The sequence below is a fragment of the Bubalus kerabau genome, chromosome 2 (assembly GCF_029407905.1).
Source record: "Bubalus kerabau isolate K-KA32 ecotype Philippines breed swamp buffalo chromosome 2, PCC_UOA_SB_1v2, whole genome shotgun sequence".
NCBI lineage: Eukaryota > Metazoa > Chordata > Mammalia > Artiodactyla > Bovidae > Bubalus > Bubalus kerabau.
In genome coordinates, this window is record NC_073625.1 from 37,950,661 (window position 1) to 37,971,576 (window position 20,916).

Here is a 20,916-nt window from a genome sequence, read left to right on the forward strand (position 1 = left end):
GACCAAGTGGGCTTTATCCCAGGGATGCAAGGATTCTTCAATATCCACAAATCAATCAATGTAATACACCACATTAACAAATTGAAAAATAAAAACCATATGATTATCTCAATAGATGCAGAGAAAGCCTTTGACAAAATTCAACATCCATTTATGATCAAAACTCTCCAGAAAGCAGGAATAGAAGGAACATACCTCAACATAATAAAAGCTATATATGACAAACCCACAGCAAACCTTATCCTCAATGGTGAAAAATTGAAAGCATTTCCTCTAAAGTCAGGAACAAGACAAGGGTGCCCACTTTCACCATTGCTATTCAACATAGTTTTGGAAGTTTTGGCCACAGCAATCAGAGCAGAAAAAGAAATAAAAGGAATCCAAATTGGAAAAGAAGAAGTAAAGCTCTCACTGTTTGCAGATGACATGATCCTCTACATAGAAAACCCTAAAGACTCCACCAGAAAATTACTAGAACTAATCAATGACTATAGTAAAGTTGCAGGATATAAAATCAACACACAGAAATCCCTTGCATTCCTATACACTAATAATGAGAAAACAGAAAGAGAAATTAAGGAAACAATTCCATTCACCATTGCAACGGAAAGAATAAAATACTTAGGAATATATCTACCTAAAGAAACTAAAGACCTATATATAGAAAACTATAAAACACTGGTGAAAGAAATCAAAGAGGACACTAACAGATGGAGAAATATACCATGTTCATGGATTGGAAGAATCAATATAGTGAAAATGAGTATACTACCCAAAGCAATCTATAGATTCAATGCAATCCCTATCAAGCTACCAACAGTATTCTTCACAGAGCTAGAACAAATAATTTCACAATTTGTATGGAAATACAAAAAACCTCGAATAGCCAAAGTGATCTTGAGAAAGAAGAATGGAACTGGAGGAATCAACCTACCTGACTTCAGGCTCTACTACAAAGCCACAGTTATCAAGACAGTATGGTACTGGCACAAAGACAGAAATATAGATCAATGGAACAAAATAGAAAGCCCAGAGATAAATCCACGCACATATGGACACCTTATCTTTGACAAAGGAGGCAAGAATATACAATGGATTAAAGACAATCTCTTTAACAAGTGGTGCTGGGAACTCTGGTCAACCACTTGTAAAAGAATGAAACTAGAACACTTTCTAACACCATACACAAAAATAAACTCAAAATGGATTAAAGATCTAAACGTAAGACCAGAAACTATAAAACTCCTAGAGGAGAACATAGGCAAAACACTCTCTGACATACATCACAGCAGGATCCTCTATGACCCACCTCCCAGAATATTGGAAATAAAAGCAAAAATAAACAAATGGGACCTAATTAACCTTAAAAGCTTCTGCACATCAAAGGAAACTATTAGCAAGGTGAAAAGACAGCCTTCAGAATGGGAGAAGATAATAGCAAATGAAGCAACTGACAAACAACTAATCTCGAGAATATACAAGCAACTCCTACAGCTCAACTCCAGAAAAATCAATGACCCAATCAAAAAATGGGCCAAAGAACTAAATAGACATTTCTCCAAAGAAGACATACAGATGGCTAACAAACACATGAAAAGATGCTCAACATCACTCATTATCAGAGAAATGCAAATCAAAACCACTATGAGGTACCATTTCACACCAGTCAGAATGACTGCGATCCAAAAGTCTACAAGCAATAAATGCTGGAGAGGGTGTGGAGAAAAGGGAACCCTCTTCCACTGTTGGTGGGAATGCAAACTAGTACAGCCACTATGGAGAACAGTGTGGAGATTCCTTAAAAAACTGGGAATAGAACTGCCATATGACCCAGCAGTCCCACTGCTGGGCATACACACTGAGGAAACCAGAAGGGAAAGAGACACGTGTACCCCAGTGTTCATCGCAGCACTGTTTATAATAGCCAGGACATGGAAGCAACCTAGATGTCCATCAGCAGATGAATGGATAAGAAAGCAGTGGTACATATACACAATGGAGTATTACTCAGCCATTAAAAAGAATACATTTGACTCAGTTCTAATGAGGTGGATGAAACTGGAGCCTATTATACAGAGTGAAGTAAGCCAGAAAGAAAAACACCAATATAGTATACTAACGCATATATATGGAATTTAGAAAGATGGTAACAATAACCCTGTGTACGAGACAGCAAAAGAGACACTGATGTATAGAACAGTCTTATGGACTCTGAGAGAGAGGGAGAGGGTGGGAAGATTTGGGAGAATGGCATTGAAACATGTAAAATATCATGTATGAAACGAGTTGCCAGTCCAGGTTCGATGCATGATACTGGATGCTTGGGGCTGGTGCACTGGGATGACCCAGAGGGATGGAATGGGGAGGGAGGAGGGAGGAGGGTTCAGGATGGGGAACACATGTATACCTGTGGCGGATTCATTTTGACATTTGGCAAAACTAATACAATTATGTAAAGTTTAAAAAAATAAAATTAAATTAAAAAAAAATAATGATACCATTATAAATTATTAGATCAATCTATATTAAGTACACATTGGAATACAGATAAATATTTCCCAGTATATTTGATTCAGAGCAATTTTATTTAATCCTATCACTTTTTATTTCTTATTTTCACCAGTACCATCATTTCATTTTCCCCATGTAGACAATTTAATATTATTTTAATATCCTCATTCAATAACATTTAAAAATGTAATTTTGCTCTAAATATCTTCAGTTTAGCAATATTAGATATTATGTGGCTTTGATGGTAACTTTAGCACACATATTATCAAGGGCAGTTTTTAAAAATTTGCCTTTCAGTAGCATCCAGTATTTGTTATGTTTATATCATTATATGATTTTATTTGATAGCAGCAAATATGATATTTTTAAATATTAAATTTTAACATTTTTACTTACATTTTTTCCTTGGAGGAGAATTCAGTACATGTAAGCAATGAAATCCTGTTTTCTTTAATTTAAAATTATCAACAGGTGTTGTTCTAGAAACATTCCAAATGCGTAAAACACCCACTTGGGAATCTAGTCAGATCAAAGGAAAAGCATTCTATTAGCACATTTTACTTGAAACATAAAATGCTGAGATATAAAAGTAATAACAAAATTTCAACTTGCCAGATTTTTAACACCACTTACTGACATTCTTCACACAATGTTCTATAATAATACAAAGCAGCAGCTGAAATGATACTCATCCCTTAAATTTTTGGCAGGTTTTGCTATTTTTTTTTTTTTTTCTGTTTCAAATCCCCTTCTAAGCTAAGAAACTGCTTGCTTTTGCAGCTTCCCCCAGAAAAGACAGTTATGATGATTTTATCACAAAAAAGCACCCAGTGACAACGTGCTCTAGGAAAGTCAGTCACAGAAAACTTTCTACCCCCACCATTAACAAACCTTCCTCTCTTGAAACGTTTGTAAACTGCATCCTTGCTCACCTGCAGCCAAACAAGGACTAGCTGATATGCCTGAAGAGTAATTAGAAAACCCCCTGCTTCCAAAATTCCCACCTTAATAAGTTACTCCAGAAACAAGACTGGCAGTTCCTCAACTGATTGCAAAGTTACCATATGACCCAACAATTGCTCTCCTGCATACACAAATTACAGACATGTCTACATAAAGCCTGAACACACACATTCACAGGAGCATTATTCATAACAGCACAAAAGTGGAAACAAGCTGAGTGTCTACCAACTGATTAATGGATGAACAACATTTGGCATATCCATACAATGGAACATTATCCTTCTATATAAAGGAATGAGTACTCATTCACACTACATCATGGATGAATCCTGAAAACTTAACGTTAAATCAGAGAAGCCAGACATAAAAGGCCACACATTGAATGATTCAATTTCTGTGAATCCAGAATATTCACTTTCTGTGAATTCAGAATATGCAAATCACAGAGACAGACAGCAGATGAGTGGTTAGTGTACATACATGTGTAGCGTCTAGGGAGTGTGTTGGGGGGTCATGGAGACTGACTGTTGATGGGTACAGAGTCTATCGGGGGATGAGGAAAGATTCTGGAGGTAAATGGTGGTTACAGTTGTACAACACTGTGAACATAGAAACCTCTAAACTGTACACTTTAACTTGGTGATTTTTATGATATGTAAATTTCATCTCAATAATAAGGACAGTAATAATAATACATAAAAACAAAATTCCCATGTCTATCATTAATTATATCATGTGTAATTAAGTCAATTAACATATATAAATAAGAATCTACTTCCATGTGTAGTTTAAGTGCTTAAAGAAAAAAGGCTTCTTTAAAGCTGCTGAAAGGATAAAGACTCTTTTGTCTTTTATGTTAGACTTGGCAAATATGGGAAGTGTTTATACAGCAGCCGAAAGTACTTGGTTTCTCTGAACCTATGTGAATGGTAAGTCATTTAATTCCCAATGAATATTTTAAATTCCTCATCTTCCCATCCTCCATCACTTCTTAGCTTTGCTGACGGTCTTATAATTAGGAAAACATGACCCAAGACTATCAGTGAGGCTAAGAGACCTCTCATTCATATAACTTGTTTTTCTAGCCAGTACCTTTATTGTCATCCAGCCATGGCTGAAATTGAACTGCTGTTCCCTTTTGTATATACACAAATCCAGACATGCACACACGTGTACATGCATGACATATTCTGCTTTTGCCAGAAACCTGGAAAACTGGGCCTTCTTTTCATTTTTATTTGTCATTATGTTAATGATGCACAATAGAAATAAAAGTAAACTTGGTATTTACTGTAATAAATGATAATATTTGAGATATTAATGTCTTATACAAAATCAGTCAATAAAAGAGTGCAATTTCCCAGACTCAATTAAAGAATATGCACATATTTAAAACTCTGGGGAACAAGGTAAAGTTACCTCCAGTTATAAACATCCCAGGAGCACTGGGAACCCAGGCCAGACACTGCACAGAAGCTGCTGCACTGGGAAAACTAAATGTCGTTATGCAACAAAGTGACCCGGAATCCACTAGGCGAATTCCATGATGCAGATTAGCCACGAGCAGATAGTCAGTAGAGAGTGGGTCCCACTCCAGGGCCGACACGGGGTCCTCTTCATCTGTCCCTTCAAGAGAGTCGGGTCTCAGCACATGCTTCTGACTTTTATTACCTATTCAAATGTAAGGAACACGGTTTTCAACAAAATTTCCAAAATAAGACTAACAACTGAGATCATTTGAACTTCCTCTTTGCAGACCACTGATCCCAAGAGTCCTGTGAATACAAGTGTGGCATTTTTATGTGGAAGTCATAACTGACATGCGAATGAAGGAGAATTAAGAGTTTGTCCAAAGGATGACAGGGAAGCTGCAGTCAATGGGGTCACAAAGAGTCAGACACGACTTAGCGACTGAACTACTAAGGATGCAGCTGGACAGAACTGCCTTGCTTAGGCAATCCCCAGTATCCTGGATGTCTTTCTATTTGCTACTGAGAAGTTGTTAGGGGAAAAAAAGTGGAAAAATAACCCATATGATCTTGTCAACAATTACAATTTCATTAAATTACAATAGCATAGGGGTAGGGAGGTGCTCGGAGAAGGCAATGGCACCCCACTCCAGTACTCTTGCCTGGAAAGTCCCATGGACGGAGGAGCCTGGTGGGCTGCAGTCCATGGGGTCCCGAAGAGTTGAACACGACTGAGCATCTTCACTTTCACTTTCATGCACTGGAGAAGGAAATGGCAACCCACCCCAGTGTTCTTGCCTGGAGAATCCCAGGGACGGGGGAGCCTGGTGAGCTGCCGTCTATGGGGTCGCACAGAGTCGGACACAACTGAAGCGACTTAGCAGCTTAGCAGCAGCAGGGAGGTGCTCACCAACAGGAAGAATATCGTGTTCTGAATAAAAGCACAGGCTTTGGAGCGTTGCCTGGGTCCAAATCCTAGTTCCAAGATACTGAATCTCTGTGTGCTCAACTTTTTTATTTTATGGTAGAGAACATGACGACACCAGAGGTCCTTTTTTTTTTTTAAGAGTAAATGAGTTAATTGCCTTGAAGTGGGTGTATGATAAACAGCATCCCAATATTTACAGTCATCTGTCCTCATTCATATTATCATTTGCCACATCGTAATTCACTCCTGGCTACCAGAACAAACAGGCAGCGAGAAAAATAGGGAGATGAAACAAATGAAATTAAGTGAAGAAAAGGACCAGCAAACAATCCTCTTATTTCTTCCAAATTATATACACACTGGTGATAACGAAAAAAAGGCTTTTGCTGACATACCATACGGAAACTGCAATTAAATGTTCCTCTTGTTTGCAACAGAAAGGCAGTGAAACAGCTAAGTTTAGAGATTACAACCTTAACAGAAGTACCAATTATTCCTAAGGATCATAAACTTTAAAAGAAGTGCTTACTCAAAAAATAAGACAATTGAAAGATACCATAGCTCCTTTCTGCAACGACATCATTACATGCTGTCTTTCAACATATCAGATTATAAAAGCAATATTACATAAGCACTACGCCAACATTTCCAAAAGGAAACAATGAAAATTTGATTAGTGCATATCCCTGGAGTAATACCAAAGTCAATTTAATTAAAACATTTCTAATGATCTGCTTTTGTCCAAGGATATAACCTGAAATAGCTAAAGCAGTAGTTTTCCACCTCTTTTGGCCCTGCTGCTGCTGCTGCTAAGTCGCTTCAGTCATGTCCGACTCTGTGAGACCCCACAAACGGCAGCCCACCAGGCTCCCCCATCCCTGGGATTCTCCAGGCAAGAACACTGGAGTGGGTTGCCATTTCCTTCTCCAATGCATGAAAGTGAAAAGTGAAAGTGAAGTCACTCAGTCGTGTCCGACTCTTCGCGACCCAATGGACCGCAGCCCACCAGGCTCCTCCAGCCATGGGATTTTCCAGGCAAGAGTACTGGAGTGGGGTGCCATTGCCTTCTCCCTCTTTTGGCCCTAGAATCCCCTATTAATATGAGAATTTTTACATGAAGTCCAATACGGAATAAAGTGGTGTTTTTCAGACCGAAAGGCTTGAAGCCTCAGCTGGACCACCTACCAAGATGTCCCACCCCACCCCTGCCCAACACACACAAAGAAATCCACAGACACACTAAGCAGGGTTTAAAAATCACTGCTTCCAAATGATGGATGAACTGCACTATTGTGGGCAGTCCTCCACGTATTTCTTCCAAGAGAGACAAAGACAGGACAACAGAGAGCTTGAGATCACAGTCTGCTCTGAGAGCCTCGAGGACCAAACAACCATCTGTGGTGACAGTTAGTCGCTCAGAAGGGAAGGGGGACCACCCCTCAGGACAAGACCTAACGCTGCTGGTATCAATGCCAATGCTCTCTGAGTTTCAAACTCACAGTTTAGAATGCAGTGGCAGAACTGAAAAGCAGTGCTTCCTTCATGACCCGTTAGCTCTTGCATATGTAAGGAAAACACACCACAGGGCTATACTAATGTTTTGTGCACATTAATTGCTAAAAATCCTATAGAATAATGAAGTCAAGGAATCTGTATTGGGTTGTTACAGATTGAATTGTGTCCCTAAGAGATGGTGAAATGTACTAAAATGTCTTACAAATAAAATTTACTTCTAATGGTTATTTGGAATCGGCATAGTACTGGATAATATTTGCACAATTATTGTGCTGTGTGTGTGTGTGCTCAGCCGTGTCCAACTTTTTGCAACTCCATGGACCGCAGCCTACCAGGCAACTCTGTCCATATGATTCCCCAGGCAAGAATACTGGAGCAGGTCGCCATTTCCTTCTCCAGGGGATCTTCACGACCCAGGGACCAAATCTCCATCTCCTGCATTTGCAAACAGATTCTTAACCACTGAGCCACCTGGGGAGCCCAAGCACAACTATTATTTAAAAATTAAAACACTATTAACTTTCTATGCCATGTAAATATGAAAATTACATATGTAATTTGAAATTACGTATGTTATATGAAACATACATAAATATGTAAATATGTAATTACGTATGTTAATATGAAATTACGTACGTAAATAAGAAAAATAAAATTTAAGACATCTGACTAAAAAAAAACATTCTTACCTGGCTGAAAAATTGATAGACTTCCATCAATATGACCAAAGGCAACTTTCCCCTTTTTCTGTGTATGCCATCTGAACATGCAGATATCAGACAGGAAGCTGTGGGCGTCTTTGTGCACAGTCACCCCACTGTCTGGTCCTGAGATGGTCCATATGAACAGCGGGCCTCTGTGGGAAGCAAATGCCACAGCATCACCAGCATTCCAGCACCAGCTAAGAGAGGCAGGCGTCCCTGGAATAAATTAAATACAGACACACAATCGAGAGATGTGGCATAAGACCATGCCATTCAATATTATCTGCATTCTACACTTCCAAGACAACCAAAATACAAGGTTATATTCATTATTTAAAAAAAAAATTACCTCTTATTTGGGAATTTAATTTATAAAGTAACCCTATAGACTACAGGGAACATGTGGAGAGTACGTCTATGATGAAAAAGTATACCTAGTTTCTGGTTTAAAACTACTCATGTGATCATATGCTTCACATACTCAAAGAAACTTACACAGTTCTTTCTTTCAGGAAACTATAAATTGGGTTGCCCCAAAAGTTCATTTGGATTTTTCTAACTGGAACAAACTTTTTGGGCAACCCAATATTAAAACAATGAATTCTTACAGTAAGCAATGAAAACTTACAAGGAGTTTTTTTGTGCATAAGACCTACTTTAGGTGTTCTAGGTGTACAAGTTAGTATGGGATACAATTCCAGCTTTAAAGGATATTAAATATAAATTGGGGTTAAGTGTTATTCTCTCAGTTGCATCCAACTCTTTGTGACCCCACTGACTGTAGCCCACCAGGCTCCTCTGTCTGTGAGATTTTCCAAACAAGAATTCTGGAGTATTGTGGCCATTTCCTCCTCCAGGGGATCTTCCCAAACCAGGGGTCAAATCCAGGTCTCTTGCATTGCAGGCATAAGGATTAAATGTATGAAAAGTTAAATGCGCTACTATATGCATTTAATAACAAAGTTAATGCTACAAACTACAGTCTTACCAGGAGTTTAGATTTAAATTTTAGTTTTGCTTTAAATTAAACAAGTCACATTACCTAAGCCTGGTTCTTCATCTGTAAAATGAATCTGACTAAAATGAGCTGACCACCTGTTTCACATAAACGTTAGGGTAAGAAAATACAATGCTGTATATATATAACCCCTTTTAAAACTAAAAGACAAAATACAAAGTTAATTATTAATCTCTTATAATTGTCTCACTGAGAAAATTGCCTCTAATTATTGTCTTTATATTTATTTTTGAATTTTTAATGTTATATTTAAACATAAATTATCTGGTACAGATTATGTTTTTAATTAATCAGTGTACTAAGTCTGATTGGAGAAGGCAGCGGCACCCCATTCCAGTACTCTTGCCTGGAAAATCCCACGGACGGAGAGCCTGGTAGGCTACAGTCCATGGGGTCGCTAAGAGTCGGACACAACTGAGCGACTTCACTTTCACTTCTCACTTTCATGAATTGGAGAAGGAAATGGCAACCCACTCCAGTGTTCTTGCCTGGAGAATCCCAGGGACGGGGGAGCCTGGTGGGCTGCCATCTACATCGCACATCTACATCGCACAGAGTCGGACATGACTGAAGTGACTTATCATAGCAAGTCTGATTATTTCATGAAATTGTGTTTTGGTTTGTACGCATCCACACACAGAACCATGAATCATGACATGAAATGTGTTTCGTACATAGACTTTCATTAGAGAGCTTGGAAAACACTACTTTAAAACCTGAGCTTACTGAAGTATAATACTTTGCTTATTGAAATAAAAATATTTCATTCAATGAAGTAAACCCCAGTTAAGAGATATACCTTTCGTATTGTCAAGTTTAGCAATGACTTTTTGTTCTGCAACATTCCAAATGATCACTAAATTATCGGCACTGCCACTCGCAAACAGGTCAGGGTTATGTGGACACCAGGAGAGAGCTGTGATTGTTTTCTTATGTTCAGACATAATTGCGTGGAGTTTGAATTCATTATAATGGTGATCCAACTAAAAAATATGTAAATAAAACATATCAGTGCTTCTTTTCAGGTAATACACTTTCCATTAATAATCACATCATTTTTTAAAAGCTGCACACACGAAAATGAGTATACCTAATAACAAGATATGAACACAGTTCAAGCTTGGTCTACTTTCAAGTGAATTCAAATGTATTCAATGGAACAAAATCATTCTTTTAAAAAAATAAGAGAGGACTGACATTAAACATATCAATTTTAAAATGAGTAAAAACAAATGTGTATTTAAATATGCATAATTAAGAGATTTATTATATTTTCTGAAGCCCTATCTACTTATGAAGGAAAAATACCTTGGTCTTGAAATAATTTTTCTGCAGTTTTTAAATTGTATTTTAATAAAAAAAATGTACATTAAATAAGCCAACTGCTCATTACTGCATTATTAAGATATGTGAGGTTTGCAGAGCAGTGGTATCATTTGGACCTGTTTTATGTTATTGCTTCTTGGAAAGGGCATTATGTTGTTTTTATATGCAAGTGGACAAAATGAATAGCCTAATTTTCCTATTTCCTTTGTAATTGTGCCATTAATTAGTAGATCAATTCATCTATCATGTTTAACATGTTTATGACAGACTGTTATATACTGTATTTGTCATTTTGTTGAACCTGGTTTTTTCCTTGAACACATAACGAACCTTTCACAGTATTATATGATACTTTTTCAAATCATTATTATATTATCTATTAATGCCACCAATCTTTCTTTAACCATATATTTGCAGTAAAACCTTAACAGCTAACATAGTCTCCTATGCCCAACGCCATGAGCCTGTTTAAAGGTATAAATGCATTTTCTGTACGTGTAGGGATGAACAGGTTTATAACTTTTAAAGTAGTCATTTACGTTACCAATGGTAGATAATGCAGATGTAAAGTATCTAATAGAAAAAACTGCTGTAAAAGCCACTCAGAGGAAGAGTCTATAAATACAAGTGCATGAAGAAGTCATTTCGCATATCAGTGACCCTCTCTGACTTTACAAATAACCCACATGGGGTCTTAAGCGCAATGCAGAAAACTGAACTCAGGAATTTCAAATCGAGTGTTAATTAAATATTTTTATTAACTAAACTGCAGACTTTAATAGCATTTCACTAGCTTTTCAAACTTAATTAAATATTAATCTTATCCGAAAAAATGAAAAATTGAAAAGAGTCAGCATTCTTTTACCTGATAAACATAGATGGCCAGGGTGGCACAGTAGGCAAACCTGTCTCCACTGGCAGCGCACACGTCTCTGTTCCACGGCTGACACCCAGCAGCCAGCAGTCCCACCTGCCTTACCTGGGACATGTTCACCTTGAAAAGCAAGTTCAGAGGAATGCCGGTCATCTCCATTATTCAACAAATCGCCTCTTCGTTGTTTTACATCTGCGTTCCTAAATCCTTATCTCCATGCCCTGAAAAAATTTTCCGCTAGCACTATTCATCTCAGCGTATGCTTTCAAAGAATGGGAGCTGAAATCTCCAGATAGCAATAGACATCAAGGCAGGTCATTTCTATTGGAGAGGTGAGATTATAAAATAAATGACGGCTGACATTTGATCAAGGGCTGGGAATCCCACCAGCAGTGACGGGGACAGAGTGAAGCATAAAGTACACATTCCTATCCCAAGGGTCTAGTGCCACTGACTTCCCAAAGAGACAGAAATATCCAGAATTTCATGTAAATGTACCCGTTTTTAAATACTGGCAATTCATTCAAGGCAGCAAGTTCAAATGTAAAACACTGTGAGCCAACCCAGTATTGGGAGTGTTGTGACCTCTGTCTCAGAACTTCAGTTTCACATTGCCTCTGGCATCCTTACAAACACTATCTGAGGTACGTAAGACAGGAATACAAGCTGGGTTACCAGTGGTCTTCACTGTGAAGAGGGGACGAAGGAAACTGGAAATCACAGAATATACATCGTTCATATGGCAGGGCAGAGGATTTTAGAGTAAACAAGCCCAGACTCAGTTATGTTAACTCTCATTTATTTAAAAAGCTACTTTCTTCTTTATATCTCTTCTATTTCATAGTTCCACTTCCTGAAAAGATCTCTTTTTTCTACTCGAATTTTTCTCTCTTCACCCCATTAAATTCCCTTATCTGAGTGGAACTAGTAAAGTAAATAATCTGCAGTAAAAATCAGCATGATAAAAAATCTGTGCTTTTGAGTGCTTACAAGTATAAGAAACTGCTACAAATATCTGGTTTCTTCCTCCCCTAATGACACCAAGCATTCTTGATAAATAATAAAAAAAATACACACTTTCCCTTTCACAATGTTACAGCAATATTACTTTTCACTGAAAATATACATTATTTAAACTACATGTGAATTAAATAGGCTTTTATAGTTTATCCTTGGGATGTAAGGTTTGTGTGTAAACAAATTCTGAGTTTATATTTGGGAACGAAACGTGAGACTGTCCACACCATTTTGCATTCCCAACAGACAAAAATGAGTGTTCCTGCTACTTGACCTTCTCACCAAAGTTGTTGTCAGTGGTTTAGATGGGCCAGTCTAACAGGCATGTAGCAGCATTTTATTGTCGCTTTAATCTGCTACTCCCTAATAGCCTGTGATGCTGGACATCTTTCCATGAGCTTCCATGTCATCTGTCATCTTCAGTGAGGTGTCTTTTCAAGCCTCTTGCCCTTTTATTTTCTGCTGTAATTATTTCTTATATTCTGCTTACTTTGGATTCAATTTGCTCTTCCTTTCTAGTCTTCTAAGGCAGAAGCTTAGATGATTGATTTTGGAGCTTCCTTTTTTTCTAATACATGCATTCAATGCAATAAATTTCCCTCCACACACTCCTTTTCCTGCCTCCCATAAATTCTGTTAAGTTGTATTTTCAGTTTCACTTAGTTCAAAATGATTTTTAATTTCTCTTGAGAATTCTTCTTTGATCCTTATGTTATTTAGAAAAGTGTTGTTTAAGCTCAAATTACTTGGGGATTTTCCAGCTCTCTGTTACTGATATCTAGTTTAGTTCCATTGTCTAAGAGCAGACACTATTATTTCTATACTTTTACATTTGTTAAGGTGTGATTTTGGTCCAGAATATGGTCTATTCTGTCAATCTCCCATGTAAGCTTGACAAGAATGTGTAATTTGCTATTCATAGATGAAGTAGCTGATAGACATCAAATTACATCCAGTTGCTTGAAGGTGTTGTTGAGTTCAACTATGTCTCTACTAATTTTGTGTCTACAAGATCTGTTCTATTCTGACAGAGCAGTATTAAACTCTCCAACTATAATAGCTGGGCACAGATGAATATCCCTGCTGTATCTGACTTTGGTGCTGATCCTTATTTAATCTCTTTCAACTGTGCTTTTGTTTTTTTGCTTTTTAGTGTGCCGTGTAATTTTTTGTTGACAGGAGAACATGATGTCACTGTTTAAAAGAACTGTGGTCAGTAGTAGGTCTTTAGTGTTGTGATGTTAAGATGACTCTGTAGTCCCATGATTGTAACTAGTTCTCTGTCTTCCAATAAGCCCATGCCCGTGGAATGGTAATTTCACCAGTACTCTTGGAGATTTTCCTCCCCAAGGTGGGACAGGATGGTTAGCAGGGGCTGGCTATTTCCCTTCTCCCAGACAGGTTGGGTGCAGATATAATCTCTGCAGATCAGGCTCTGGTAAAACAGGACAGCCTTGTTAAGAAGAAGGATGCGCTGACATATTTCAAAACAACTCCTTTTCCTCTCCCCTTGCCAGAAGCATGCAGGGTTCTTTCTCTGATATTTACCGTGAAAACCTAGTAAAGGTCCTGGAGGCAAAACTTAGAAAAGCCTGGAGGCCTCCTTATTACTGGGTCCCCCAGGAGTTTTTAACTCTGGGACTTGACACACGAGCCTCCAGCAAGTCACCAATTATCGCTGAGGTTCTCCACTCTGACTCTGGTTCCCACGGAGGTTTCTGCAGGTGGGTTTCTGCTCTGGCGCACTGTGATTCTGCCCATATGCCTATCTCTCCAATTTGGGGGCAGCAGTTGGCCTGGTGACTTCAAATCTCTTAGAAATCTAAGAAGGAGTTGTTGAATTTTCAGTTTTCATTGTTTTGTTTTAGGCCACAGTGAGGAGTTCTGAGGTCCTCACATGCCAAACTAGAAACGATTAAGTCCTTCCGCTAACTCTTTATTAAAAAAAAAAAAAAAATCACTTCTAAATCCATGCTAATATATTTTTACTGTATCATGTATCTTGATTTACTTCTTTTTAGTTCCTAAATTCAGGTAATATAAACATTTCAATATTTTCATACAATTTGGTCTGCTGTGGTATGTTCCTGGGCAGCTTTTACAAGTCTTATTATAGTCCAACAACTTAAATCCTTTAGAATTCAGAGTTGAAGAACTTTTCCAAACCAGCCATCAAAATAATAAACAGGAAAAAACAAAATGGCAGCTTCTTTAAAAAATTAGGGTTTTTGAATGAGATATTAAAAATCATGCATCATTAAAGATATGAATACTATCACATCTACAAATCTAAATTATGTATTTAAACTGCTAGTATTTGAAACTTTTTTGTTATTTTTCAAATGTATCATTTTATATATATATATATATATACACACACACACATATATCTCACTTTTATTAAGTGTTATCTACAATTGCTGAAGAGACAAAGTGTCCAGAAGCTTTTGATATTATGGTCAGCATGAAAGGTTACACAGTTAGTTATTCTGCATCACTGAAAATAGAAAACATTCAACTGAAGGCCCGTGTCAAAATACACATTTATATTTTAAATATAAATCCTACAAAACATGCCACACATATAGGTAATCCAATATATTTCAAATGTATGTGACAGGTAATTTTATATTTCTGATAAATATTATGTACTCTTTTTATCTGTACTTAGGAATATGTTGCATTTTTATGTGAACCACCAAAGTATTTCCATGTCCATCCTAAACATGTACTGTTTCAGAAGACACCGTCTTTTTGGCCCAGAAACAAAATACACACTGTAAAGATGAAGTCAGTTCGCCGAATAATGCAGGTTTACAAAAGGATTCAGGAAGAAAGCCTGAGCACTATCACCTCACAAGCAACTGACAATGTCAGCAGTCTGGCAACTGCAGACCAGCAGAAATACTATTTTTATTTTTTCAACCTAAATTCTATTTTTTGTTTCAATCTTGTATGAAACACATGACACATACATTGTAATTACAGTGAAGGGTAAGTGTATAAAACGCAAAAAAAACAAGTTATAAGAATATACTTGAATTAGATTTGTATAACAATAAAGCTTATCTCTGCACAAGCAAGATTACAATATAACATAACCATGAAATTTAAATCTAGCTAGAGTTACAACACTGCCAAAAATAGTTATAAAACATTTTGATATTTGGCAAAACTAATACAATTATGTAAAGTTTAAAAATAAAATAAAATTAAAAAAAAAAACTAAGTTAAAATCCAGTTCATATACATGTGCCATTTTTGTAGAAATATGTGTTATGCTATAAATATTAATTATATCAAATTTATATAGCAAATCAAATATATTTGCTATCTTATATGGAATGTATTTATACCAAATATATACATTTGACATTGAATATATATTGACATCAAATATATTATATTTTGTCATATATATTTTGACGTATAGTCATATAGTTCTATATTTGATATCAAATATATATCAAATATATTTCCTATCAAAATGCTATATTTTATGTCAAATATATAAATATCTTTGATATTTTATATCAAAGTGTAAAGGCCAATTTAGTGATCTTAAGATAAAACTCATATTTGTATGTGATTTTTCAAACACTCATTTCTAAATTATAATTTTTTTCTTAAAAACCAACTTATCTTTTCCAGTAAACATTAAAAAACAACTATGGAAAAATATGGCATGCTGAATGCTGATTAATAGGGTATATATGCACATACATATCATCTGAAAAATTATACGGTGGAATTTTAGAAGAAATTAAATAATCATGTTTCAATTTTCATTATTTATAATAAGATGTTTCATTGTCATCTAAGTCTGTATAAGAACAGATTAAAACTTGACCCAAAGCTCAAACTCATGAAAAGGATATGGCAATTTTAGGGTTGAACTACATCTACGTATGAGACCAGGTTATTCTTTTAACATGTCTCAGAACAATAAATTCACTAATAAAGGCCAACAGTGTATTAAAGGGCAGACTGGAGTTACGGTGGAGAGAAAGATTTCGAATCTTCACAAAATCTCCATGAACTGTCTTAAAATCACTATAAAGGAACACATAATTTTAGTAAAACAAAAATTTTTTTTTAAATCAGCCACTCCCCTCGACCCCCACAATTAGACTATCATCCCCTTTCTTTTCCACAGAGGAATATACAGTCTACACCTGAAGAAGAGTCTTCTGTCTGAACATCCAAAATGCACTGTTATTACATTTAAAATACACAACACACAAAAAAGATGCTAGAGTCATAGTCTGTGTACACGTCTCCGTGTGTGCGTGTCTGGGTGGGTGGTATGTGCATGTGTCCAGTGCAACTTCAAATACTACTATTAAACTCATACACTGAAACATTTTTATCATTTATGGGTAAGGCTGGAATTCAGGGTAGTAAGCTACCCACTGACTCTCAGCCTCCCTTATGAAGAATGCTTTAGAATCCACAACGCGAGGATTATTCTCCAGAGTTAGATATTTATTGGCCCCAGAGATGTTTACCAGCTTGTTTCACAGCTGAAAAAGAAATCTGCAACAAAAAAACCCAAGAGGCTTAAACTGCTGAGGATTTATAATTAAAAAGATAAATTAAAAGACATAAAGTACTGAGAAAATATCTTTGATTGATGTGATTAGGATAGCACCCTGAAGAAGTAAGGAGAAAGGAACATTCAGTACTGCGTATCTTTAGTAATATATGTCCTCAAACCACTGGAGAAGTAAATGGCAACCCACTCCAGTATTCTTGCCTGGAGAATTCCATGCACAGAGGAGCCTGGCGGGCTACAGTCCATAAGGTCGCAAAAGAGTCGGACATGACTGAGCGCTAACACTGCTCGCAAACCACGGTGGGGAAAAACTGGTAAAACTACACGAGGATATTGTCTCTTTTGTTCCACTCATGAATGAAAAGTAAAATCCGCAAATTGCCTTCATTTAAACAATCAAAGAATCTTTCATTTAAAAGGCGAACATAATCAAAGAGAAATCCTATGCTATTCTAAACTAAATCCATGTTGATAAGGTATCTAATAAAATGGCAGTTTTCTGCCATTGCAATAATAGATCAGAATAGCTATGCTATGCAAAAGTTGCCATAGTAACAATGCAAATCCTTTTGAAACATAATTAATTGCCTGAAAATTTATCAAATGGAACATGGCACTCTTCTTCAGAACATTTTTTTCATTTTTTTTTACAATATTATTATAATACATGGTATTAGCACATTTCTATCATGAAATGTTTTTCCTTAAGTAAACAGACTTTCTTGAAATTATTTCTATTTTCATTCATTAATCTCATTAGAAAGAATTCTGTTTTATCTTTAAAGCCTAAAGACAATCTGAAAACATTAAGAATTCATCTGAAAACAGGATAGAAAAAAACACCTCTCTTCAATATATAATGATGGCTATCCTTATATATTATCTTCTTACCTCTGCTGTTCAATCTATCAAATAAGCATCTTATTTATCCTCAGAATACTGCACTGCAAAAATGTCCACAATATAAATGACATAGAAATACAGCTGCATGAGAAGTAAAGCAAAAAAAAAATCACAGAAAAAATTATAAATACAACATAAATGTATCTTACTCTTTGTAGTCCTTCATACCAATCATCTTGCTCAAACCAATGTGAAATGTAAGTCATCCAAGCCATAGAATGTTTCTACTTTAATCAAGGCAATTGGAAACCAGCATCAGAACAGTCAGCACCTAAAGTAATAACAATGCGTTTCAACCAAACGGGTTTACCAAACTCTGTCTCATGAAATGTTGCTCAGCATAAGAAGCTAGAAGTACAAACACATTTCAGCTGCAACAGCTTTAAGAATTTAGAAATAACAGTATCTGTAAAAATAATGCTAAACCAGAACATGCAAGCCTATAGTCAAATAAGAAATAAATAATAATTATGTCATATAGTACGAGCAAATGCTATGTCAAATATTTTGTTAGGCTTTCAGTTTTCAGTCTAAAAAACATCTAAGATTTAACTTTTGCAAGAAAGGTAAACTATTTCTAAAAGTAATCAAGTTAAAAAGTAAGGAATCCAGAAGAAAACACAAAACAACAAGAAACAGAAAATGTGTTCCATTCTTAACATCAGGAGTTGGATATAAAACTAGATTAAAGCCCTCAGGTTAAAAGCGGTACAATGACAAGGCCGATCCTGTATTTCCACCTGCTGGCACCGTTGAGAGGAAAGCCAGTTAGCTGACTGCCAATTACCTAAGTGTGTCAAAAAGTTAAGCACATCACCTAACAGAGTGCAGAGCAAACAAGGGAATTCCAAAGAGTGAGGAGCCCAGCCACTGCAGAAACCAAACAGACCAACGGCTTCACCCGTGACAAGGTGTGGGCAAGAGAGGTGAAGCCACCAAAGCGGGTAGGAGGGAATCGGGTAACATTGTGATGTTCAAGTCTTCAAGGCTGATGTCAACTAGAAAATCAATTTAGAACAACCGGAGGTCCCTGACGTTCCAGCTGAGCTGCCCTTGCCTGGAAGATTGCCTCAGGCCTCAATGAGGTGCTCAGGAGAAAGAGGAGGGCAAGTCAGACACCGTCCCCGAGCGGGCAGGGCACTTAGGAAGCACTCGGCCGCAGGGAGCTGACAGGCATGGAACTCAGCCTAGGTCTCTGAAGCCTCCTCTCAAATGAAACACAACCCTTCAGCTAGGAATCCTTCAGAGAGGAGACACATGCCCTTACTCCCAGGGACGATGAGCAGGGAGTAAACGCAAACTTCACGTGCCTCTGGGGAGGGACAGACGCCCCCTCCCCAAACCCCAGAACAGGGAGAAGGAAGAAGCAAAAGCTGCCAGCCCTGCCCCGCCTGAGGCGGGCAGCAGGAAACTGCCACAGGCTCCCATCCCGAACCAAGACAAACCCAGACCCCTCATCGGAGAGGAGCAAAAGCGTTCTCTTACTCAGCACCCACCGCAGGTGCCAAGCGGAGTCTGGCTGCCTCGGAGGAGGGATGAAGTCGGGGAGACACACAGTCCTCTCTTAAAAACCAGATTCCCCCCAGTCATGGAGATTAAAAATCATGGGATAATCACACACACGGGTGCTACACAGGAATTAAAAAGAACTATACACAATGAAATGAATGAAGCACATAATGTAATTGGCCTGAAAGTCACACATAAATATCACAGGATTCTGTTTATAAAAGTTTAAAAACAAACAAGGCGAATCTACGCTGTTAGAAGTTATGGAGCGTTTTCTTCAGGGAAAAGGAAGTCATGACGGATAGGAGCCATGAGGGGGAATACCTAGGATGTTCATGGTATTTCTTTTATGCTCATTATGCTAATGTGCAAATTTGCGGCTACACAACAGAAAAGTTCACATTTCTGCTGTCAGGTATACAATCTAAATAAAGAGAAATTATACACTAAAAATCCACAGCAGTGCTTTCTAGTACTAACAAAACTAAGAGGGGAAAATAAACTGAAATGAATTTGTCCACAAGTAGATAGGTATTGTATAACTAGGCTATATTTTCTACCATCACTCGGACATTGTCATTTATCTTTTTATTCCCCCCTGGAGTTTTCTGCCCCATTATGGGCCCCAGTCATTATATTTCATAATGTGTTAAGTCTCTCTCAGAGACATGCACTAATATTTCTTTAACTCACAAGTAGTTTTAGAAGCAGTATCAGGGACAAGCAGGTGAGGAAGGCTGTGACAGGAATAATCTCAAAACAGGAAATATGTGAAGACCAGAGTCTACTAAACAAGGGGCGGGGGAATGAGATGGGCTAGATTAACGACGTGGATTTGGGTCCACAGGAAAACCAACAGAGTCTGATGACCTGGCCATGACTGGTTCACAGTGGATGCCTGTTAATGCCATGCCCATAATAGATCCTCTCAGTCCTTAATTCCCACTATTCCAAAGGAGTGTTCCCTGAGCAATCTCTCCCAGCCGGCTCCTAAATGCTTTGAGATCTGTAGAGACACAGCTCCCATCCCAGCATTTCATGCGTTGACCAGACCTTCCAAGATATTAAATAGCTACACCCTAAGAAGCTGTGAAGAGAAGAGAAGCGAAAAGCAAAGGAGAAAAGGAAATATATACCAATTTGAATGCAGAGTTCCAAAGAATAGCAAGGAGAGATTAAGAAAGCCTTCCCCAGTGATCAATGCAAAGAAATAGAGGAAAAAAATAGAATGGAAAAGACTAGAGTTCTCTTCAAGAAAATTCAAGATACCAAGGGAACATTTCATACAAAGATGGGCTCAATAAAGGACAGAAATGCTATGGACCTAACAGAAGCAGAAGATATTAAGAAGAGGTGGCAGAACTGTACAAAAAAGATCTTCACAACCGAGATAATCACGATGGTGTGATCACTCACACTCACCTAGAGCCAGACATCCTGGAGTGTGAAGTCAAGAGGGCCTTAGGAAGCATCACTACTAGTGGAGGTGATGGAATTCCAGTGGAGCTATTTCAAATCCTAAAAGATGATGCTGTGAAAGTGCTGCACTCAGTATGTCAGCAAATTCGGAAAACTCAGCAGTGGCCACAGGACTGGAAAAGGTCAGTTTTCATTCCAATCCCAA

At 37.4% G+C, this 20,916-nt stretch overlaps 1 protein-coding gene across 3 annotated transcripts in view; it reads right to left on the reverse strand.

Moving 5' to 3' along the window:
- The window catches only part of WDR17 (WD repeat domain 17), a 71,036-nt gene that overhangs the window by 37,544 nt on the left and 12,576 nt on the right, over nt 1-20,916 (reverse strand). For 2 of the 3 annotated variants that reach the window (XM_055567473.1, XM_055567475.1), the window contains exons 2-7: nt 17,933-18,054; nt 11,300-11,428; nt 9,908-10,091; nt 8,076-8,306; nt 4,894-5,145; nt 2,908-3,030 (exon numbers count right to left, since the gene is read on the reverse strand). In XM_055567473.1, coding sequence (XP_055423448.1) covers nt 2,908-3,030; nt 4,894-5,145; nt 8,076-8,306; nt 9,908-10,091; nt 11,300-11,428; nt 17,933-17,998 — 985 coding nt within the window. In that variant the 5' untranslated portion in view covers nt 17,999-18,054. The remainder of the gene's footprint in view (nt 1-2,907; nt 3,031-4,893; nt 5,146-8,075; nt 8,307-9,907; nt 10,092-11,299; nt 11,429-17,932; nt 18,055-20,916) is intronic. The other variant, XM_055567474.1, reaches the window with a different exon arrangement.